Source organism: Salvelinus alpinus, chromosome 1 (assembly GCF_045679555.1).
Source record: "Salvelinus alpinus chromosome 1, SLU_Salpinus.1, whole genome shotgun sequence".
Lineage (NCBI taxonomy): Eukaryota > Metazoa > Chordata > Actinopteri > Salmoniformes > Salmonidae > Salvelinus > Salvelinus alpinus.
The window spans coordinates 21,883,091-21,891,508 of record NC_092086.1 but is presented as its reverse complement, the minus strand read 5'-3'; the positions used below and the strand labels follow the sequence as shown (position 1 = coordinate 21,891,508).

The window sequence follows — 8,418 nt, the reverse complement described above, 5'->3', positions numbered from 1 at the left end:
CCTGACACACCCAAAAAAAGTGTAAAGGGAATCCAGTTTGGATTTCACATCAAAAGCAAAACATAATTGACAGAATACATGAATTGTATCTCGTTGTGCTGTTGTTCTCCGTTTGCTAGCTAACTAGCTAAAATTGGCCCTTTCCTAAATTACCCATGGATGGAGATAGGGATTTGGACTTGTGGTTTTACTTATTTCTCCTTACTGACCAATGATTATAACGGCGATTTTGATCCAACCATTAATTCATACATTGTGCCCCTGGCCTGAGAGGATGGAAGTTCATTATGTAGCTAATGTACTGTAGTAGGCTAATGTTAACTAGCGGCACATCGTTGCCCATGAAAGGAAGTTAGGCTTGCGAGCAAGCATTTTAGCCAGGTAGCCTAGGAAAACAAAAACGAAAAGTGTGTACTGTATGACAGAGTCATAGACTGTTTCGTCAACATGAAAGAGAGGAGGATGGCATTGGCATTTCTCAACAAGTAGAGTCAACATGTTTTTTTCTACTTGCACAAATGCACACACACACACACACACACACACACACACACACACACACACACACACACACACACACACACACACACACACACACACACACACACACACACACACACACACACACACACACACACTCTGTGGTTCTAAATCTAAATCAACAGTTGTTTAGTAGTCCGAAAATGTCGGAAACATTAACTTGCTTGACCATGCTGTAGATCATGTAACTGTTTGTTACATGAAATATGCTTTGTGGACTTCACCGGACAGAGGTTGCTCTCCGGTTTTGTGATGAAACAAAGGTGTTGTTTAATTTATTCAGCCACTGTGTCTTCTTATTGTCTCGACCTTACACGGAACCCAAACCGGCTGCGCGCGTGCGCCATCGTGTGACATCGTGCATAAATGTATTTTGTCCCCCTACACCAAACCTGCGACACGCAGGTTAAAATATCAAAACAAACTCTGAACCAATGACATTAATTTGGGGACAGGTCGAAAAGCATTAAACATGTATGGCAATTTAGCTAGATAGCTTGCACTTGCCAGCTAATTTGTCCTATTTAGCTAGCTTGCTGTTGCGAGATAATTTGTCCTGGGATATAAACATTAGGTTGTTATTTTACCTGAAATGCACAAGGTCCTCTACTCCGACAATTAATCCACACATAAAAATGGTCAACCGAATCGTTTCTAGTCATCTCTCCTCCTTCCAGGCTTTTTCATCGTTGAATGTATATGGTGATTGGCATCTAAACTTTCATAGTATTACCACGACAACCAGCAACACAGTTCGTCTTTCAATCACCCATGCGGGTATAACCAATGAGGAGATGGCACGTGGGTACCTGCTTCTATAAACCAATGAGGAGATGGGAGAGGCAGGACTTGAAGCGCTATCTGCATCAGAAATAGGAATGACTTCTATTTTAGCCGTTGGCAACGAGGACGCTCGTTGACGCTTGCGAGCAGTGTGGGTGCAATAATTGAATAACATAGATTTCTAAATTTATTTTGCAACGCTCGCGCATGCGACATGAGCGGTGTAGTCAGGGTATTAGGCCTATATATCACGGTCGCAAGGCATATGAACTAACATGTTATAGAGCAAACAACACAATTATCACAACACATAGGTTTGTCTTCCCCAGTGATTTTACCCACACCACTACTGCCTGTTAGCCAATTATAGCCCCACAGAAAAGTACAGGCCTCTCACACATTGAGTTGTTTTTTTTACAAGAATTGCCTTCTGCTAGCCTGTATTTCAGGAGCAATTATACCAGATTTTAAACCCAAAGGCAGCCAAATTCTGATATTTTGCACAATTATTGGTATTTTGACCAATCAGATCAGAATTAGGCTGCCTGTGTATACTAGGTGCTTTGAGGTTGCATTGTAAAGTACTGAATAACTAAGCACAGGTCACGTATTTGACATGGTCTAATATGTATTTGATTAATGTCTAGACTATGAAGGGCAGCATAGCCCACCTATGCCTATCTCTCGTCAAACTTTCGATGCAACACTCTGGTCCAGGGTGGGCAGATCTGATGCAATACAATGCAATGCATTACACGCAGCTGATCTTTCAAAAGAATAGTTGGCAAACATGTATTTAACTAAACAAAACATAATCAAGCCATGTTCATAAATTACGATTGGATCGAGCACATAGAGGTATTATATTTGATCGCGCCCTATCGGCTACTTTTGTCTTACTACAACATGAGCGCCCCAGACCTCTTTTCCCATTGTCTTTTCCACAATGTGGATTCACTTGATATTGGGTTAGCATGATAATACATTCAACGACATCTCTTACATTTCCAAATTCTACTGAATTTAAATGACCCAAAACCTGTAGGCTAACCCAACATGCACCTGTTTCCTTCCAATCCATCCGGTCTCTTTAATGTCGTCGACCCTGTGAATGACAACAGTCAGTCACTTCCACCGTAAAACACCTCCCAATCCAATCCGGTGTCTTTTTTTGAAAACAATGCCCATATTTGGTGTGAGCAGGTGAACGCGAAGGCGGAGGATGATGCACGGTTGGGGAGAAAAGGGGTATATAGTCTCCTGCTGAACTGTGGAAAACATAATCATTCCCGGATTCTTGAAGAGAAAGCATCCTAACTGACAGGTAAGCAAACGCCACTATCCCGACGTTTGGGAAAGCCAATCTGAAATGTCGAGTTGTATCGCTAAATGTGTTTGTGTTCTAGCTATGGTTAAAATCACTTGATTTGAAATACAGCTTTGCTTGGATTTGTCTGTGAATACGTGTTTGAGCTGTTGGGCTCGGATCCATATATTGAGAGAAAATGACTGATTGGAAGTCTTTGCTTTGTTCCAAATGAATAGTATTTAGTTCAATTCCACTGTTTTTACATGTTCGGCTAGTAGACTATCGCTCTTTAAGTCACTGGTTAAACATTTTAACTAATTGTTACGAATTACAGTTGACTATGGTCCTATGTCTACACTTACTAATGAGGACTTCTAATTTGTCACATTTATACTGTAGTAATTGGTGGTCTGTATTGACGATATACCCTGCACCAGGCAATGGTATGGCTTTGTCCTTGCTATTTAGTCCTTGATTCATTCATCCTCGTTTGTTTTTTACAGAATGGCTGAAGACGATATTGCTGCACTGGTGGTTGACAATGGTTCAGGCATGTGCAAGGCTGGTTTTGCAGGGGATGATGCTCCCCGTGCTGTCTTCCCCTCCATTGTTGGAAGACCCAGACATCAGGTTGGAACCATACTGGGTTCTTGGATATCGGATTCACTTAATATAGGCTATATAGTTTGTGTAAAGAAGTATGTGAACACCTTCAAATGAGTGGATTTGGCTATTTCACCTTCAAATTAGTGGATTTGGCTATTTCATCCACATGTTGTCAGTAGAAGGGCCTTACTGGAAAACTCTGACTTTCAACGTGGCACTGTCCTAGAATGCTACCTTTCCAACAAGTCAGTTTGTCAAATTTCTGCCCTGATTTCCACTTCATAATACCAGCACTTACAGTTGACATCTAGGAGCAACAATGGCTCAGCTGTGAAGTGGTAGGTCACACAAGCTGACAGAATGGGACTGCTGAAGCATGTAAAAATTGTCTGACCTCGGTTGCAACACTCGCTACCGAGTTTCAAACTGCCCCTGGAAGCAACATCAGCACAAGAACTGTTCGTTGGGAGTTTAATTAAATGAGTTTCCGTGGCCAAGCAGCTGCACACAAGCCTAAGATCACTATGTGCAATGCCAAGTGCTGGCTGGAGTGGTGTAAAGCTCACCGCCATTGGACTCTGGCACAATGGAAACACGTTCTCTTGAGTGCTGACTCACGCTTCACCATCTTGCAGTCTGACAGATGAATCTGGGTTTGGCGGATGCCAGGAGACCGCTACCTGACTGCGTAGTGTCAGCTAAAGTTTGGTGGAGGAATAATGGTCTGGGGCTGTTTTTCATGCTTCAGGCTAGGCCACTTAATTTCAATAATGGGAAATCTTAACGCTACAGCATAAATGACATTCTGGATGATTCTGTGCTCCTGTCTTTGTGGCAACAGTTTGGGTGAAGACCATTTCCTGTTTCAGCATGTCAATACTCCTGTGCACAAAGCAAGGTCCATACAGAAATGGTCTGTGGATCGTATGGAAGAACTTGACTGGCCTGCACAGAGCCCGGACCTCTACCCCATCGAACACTTTTGTGATGAAATGGAACACACTGCTAGTCAGGCCTATTTGCTCAACATCAGTGCCTGACCTCACTAATGCTCTTGTGGCTGAATGGAAGCAATTCCCCACAGCAACGTTCAAACATCTAGTGGAAAGCCTTCTCGGAAGAGTGGAGGCTATTATAGCAGCCAAGGAGGGGACCAACTCCATATTAATACCCATGATTTTGATTTTGGAATTGAGATGTTTGACGAGCATGTGTCCACTTTTGGTAATGTTCTCTATTTCTCTATTTGACTTTGGGATAGAGTTTGAGGCTATACAGAGCTCTTCCTTCTGGGGGTGGTTTTGGGCCAAGAGGTCCACTAAATGGACAAATATTGGCCAGAAGTTGCCTTATTAAAAAGAAAGGGACACCCCTCCCCAAAAGCATAATGTATTGGTAGCCTAAAACTAAAGATTGTGATTTCATGAGTTAAGAAATTGATTGATGTGTATAAGAAACATACAGGCAACTCAAGCCAACATTTGATGAAAACAACTTCTGTAGTGTATCGTAACTTAAGTTTATGCATAGTGCAGGGACAAAGTGTAACGGTAGTGTCTCTTTCCCCAGGGTGTGATGGTGGGCATGGGACAGAAGGACAGCTACGTGGGCGACGAGGCCCAGAGCAAGAGGGGCATCCTGACTCTGAAGTACCCCATCGAGCACGGCATTGTTACCAACTGGGACGACATGGAGAAGATCTGGCATCACACCTTCTACAATGAGCTGCGTGTGGCCCCCGAAGAGCATCCCGTCCTGCTCACAGAGGCCCCACTCAACCCCAAAGCCAACAGGGAGAAGATGACCCAGGTAAGTGGGGGCATTAGTGTCTTTTACAAATGAAACACTGTGGCAGTAGTAAATAAACCCAGGCATTTTATTTACTACATGTGAAGACTCCTCATCCACTAGCAGAATGTAGAGCAGTAGACATCAGGGTTACTCTGTTCACCTTGCCTGAGGGTAGGTATTGATTAGTGGTGGGCCTCACATTCTTAGCAGTATTTGTAGGTGTTTAAAACACCCTTTTTATAAAGTGTCTCGCAAAGTCCTAATTCCCACCTTCTATTATTCTACCAGATCATGTTTGAGACCTTCAACAGCCCAGCCATGTATGTAGGTATCCAGGCCGTGCTTTCTTTGTACGCATCTGGTCGCACCACAGGAATCGTGATGGATTCCGGGGATGGCGTTAGCCACACGGTGCCCATCTACGAGGGCTACGCTCTTCCCCACGCCATCCTGCGTTTGGACCTGGCGGGACGCGACCTCACGGACTACCTGATGAAGATCCTGACTGAGCGTGGCTACAGCTTCACCACCACGGCCGAGAGGGAGATTGTGCGCGACATCAAGGAGAAGCTGGCCTACGTGGCTCTGGACTTTGAGCAGGAGATGAGGACCTCTGCTGCCAGTTCCTCTCTGGAGAAGAGCTACGAGCTGCCTGATGGACAGGTCATCACTATCGGCAACGAGCGCTTCCGGTGCCCTGAGACCATGTTCCAGCCGTCCTTCATTGGTGAGATGTTTTCTGCGTATTAAAGAGGAACTTCAGCTAAAAATGTCCTTGTTAAAAGCCATTTGTCTGTGGTTGGCAACTATAGTAATTCTAGTCCTGAAATCCACATTTCTATCCACTACTAAAATGGATGCTCTGAATGTTTTTTGGGGGGGGTCAATTTTTGAAAATCAGCCGACAAAGGTTCCATTTGGCCACGAGTCGCTCTTTAATACATGTACAAATGTTCTTGTCTAGACAATGTTACTCAGATTAGTGACATCATTCACCACTACACAAACCATTTTCACAATCCTATGGAGCTCTGAGGTTCTTGCCAGTTGCGTGTTCACTGACCTTATTAAAAGAGCCGTACTTGTAGGCCTGTTAATTTCTGTTCCTAGGGCTGCCATCAACATGCACATGCTTGCTTTTGTAGGAATGGAAAGCACTGGAGTGCACGAGACCACCTACAACTCTATCATGAAGTGTGATGTGGACATCAGGAAAGACCTGTATGCCAACACTGTTCTCTCTGGTGGAACCACCATGTTCCCTGGCATCGCCGATAGAATGCAGAAGGAGATCAGTAGCTTGGCACCCCCTACTATGAAGATTAAGGTGGGCATTCATGTGTGATTCTGTGAATTTCAGCCCATGGGCATTCAGTGTGGCATCTCTTGACTAGCCCAAATTATTTTTATTTTTTTCCCTCAAGTTGATCTGTTTTGCTTCCCAAATACTTTAATCAGAAATCACATTTATTAATGTATTCTGCACTAAAACAACTTTAGTTGACCTCCCTGTTTTACTAATGAATATGTTCAAATCTCTCGTCTCCAGATCATCGCCCCTCCCGAGCGTAAATACTCTGTGTGGATTGGCGGCTCCATCCTGGCCTCTCTCTCCACCTTCCAACAGATGTGGATTTCCAAGCAGGAATATGAGGAATCCGGCCCGTCTATCGTCCACCGCAAATGTTTCTAACGCCTCGACCCTTAACCTCAGTGTTACTCCTTTCAGGGAGTCTGTTATTTCAGATGGCTCTCCTGTCCAGAAGCGAACACCTTGCCCCTATCCCCTAAGCATTTGTGTGGCTCTAAAATGATCAGATGATTAGAAGTGAATTCCACCTAAACAGTAGAGATAAAGCCATATTGTTTTAGTTCTACATTGTGTCCTGGGGGGGAGTGACAGGGTGGTTTCTGGGTAGGCGCAGTGTTAGGGTTGTGGCATTCTGTTGTATTTGTCTTGCCGTAACATCTGCTCCTGGGCCATTGAATAAACGTTCACTGTAACTTGATACTCTGTGTCGTCTGTATTTGAAACATTAAGTCTTGTCATATGTTCAGAATGCATTTGTCACTTTGTTATTTACTGATCATTTCAGGGAATGATGTGGTTTGAGATTCTGACTTTGTCCACTGGGTGGCACTATTGCCTCATCTATCAACTGGAAAGTGAAATGTTTGACTTTCTTGTCATGGCAGCAGATAAGAAGCCTTAATGTATTTGTCATTGACTGGAACCTACTGCAGGTTAAATCAAATGGGTGAATCTAATGGTTTTCTCATTGTTATATTCTCATTGTGAACCTCACGTTTATGGCTTCATCCTCAGCTCTTTGGGATGTGCTGGCCAGGTATGACATTCTTTCATCTCAGTATAGATGAAGGCACGGTGAAGAAGCCACTTCTATAATGTACACTGAAAGCCCACTGTCTTACAGGAGTACATGCTAATAACAGAAGTAGCTGTTCTCATCACAACAGTGATATGAACATAGAACAGAATTTTATATCAGGGGGGTCTTGTCATAAAGCTTTGCAGGTGTGTGTTCTACACCAGTGCTAAAACACCTGATACAGGAATAAAATCCCAGACTAAAGCAGGTGAGTTTACCCAAAGCCTGTTTTGGCATAGGTAACGCTGGTCAACTGGGTGGTACGGCATGCACATCTCAACTGAACTCGAAGCCAGGTCCACTGATTTTCATTATCTAGACCTGGGACACCAGATGGGTGCAATTTAATGATCCTATAGAACAGCTCTAGGGTTAGTCCTGGAAGTAAAACCTGCAGACTCCAGAACCCTGATTTACATGCACATGTCCACTAGATGGCAGTGCAGTCTTCTCATTGTCACATTTTCTACACTGGTAGGGAGCAGGTGCTGCTTTCACATTTTCTACACTGGTAGGGAGCAGGTGCTGCTTTCTCATTCTGTCACATGACCTACACTGGTAGTGTAGACAGTGTTTGAGGTCAAAACACTTAAGACACACCCTATCCCCTCAGCCCTCAAATTAAGTGGACACTTCTGATGTATCATGACGTCTGAGTATACACTTCCACATTAAGGGGCGATGGAAGGAATGTTTTTAAAATGGGCCGCCATTGCCTGAAAATTCGTCACTCGTTCATCCCGCCACCGGTAGCTTGTGGATGCTTTATATGCGCTAGAGTCAATTATGAGTCCATGTCTACTTATATTAAATATATAATTAATATACGCCTACTGTATGATAGCTAGCAAATTAATTAGCTAAATAACGTTATCCGGCCTAGCTGGAACTTCTGGAGGGAAATGTTTTATTTTTACAATTTCCAAAACATTTACTTTTTACGAGATGTGTTTGTGCTGTCATGTGCATTAGTAGAACAATTTCTAACTGATTTACATT

At 43.5% G+C, this 8,418-nt stretch overlaps 1 protein-coding gene across 1 annotated transcript; it reads left to right on the top strand.

The window, feature by feature from the left end:
* Positions 1-2,511: 2,511 nt before the first annotated feature.
* LOC139571294 (actin, non-muscle 6.2) lies at positions 2,512-7,038 on the top strand. Its single transcript, XM_071394051.1, has 6 exons — positions 2,512-2,647; positions 3,136-3,262; positions 4,808-5,047; positions 5,318-5,756; positions 6,175-6,356; positions 6,579-7,038. The coding sequence occupies exons 2-6, from the start codon at positions 3,137-3,139 to the stop codon at positions 6,720-6,722; spliced, it is 1,131 nt and encodes a 376-aa protein (XP_071250152.1). The 5' UTR covers positions 2,512-2,647; position 3,136; the 3' UTR covers positions 6,723-7,038.
* The last annotated feature ends 1,380 nt before the right edge of the window (positions 7,039-8,418 follow it).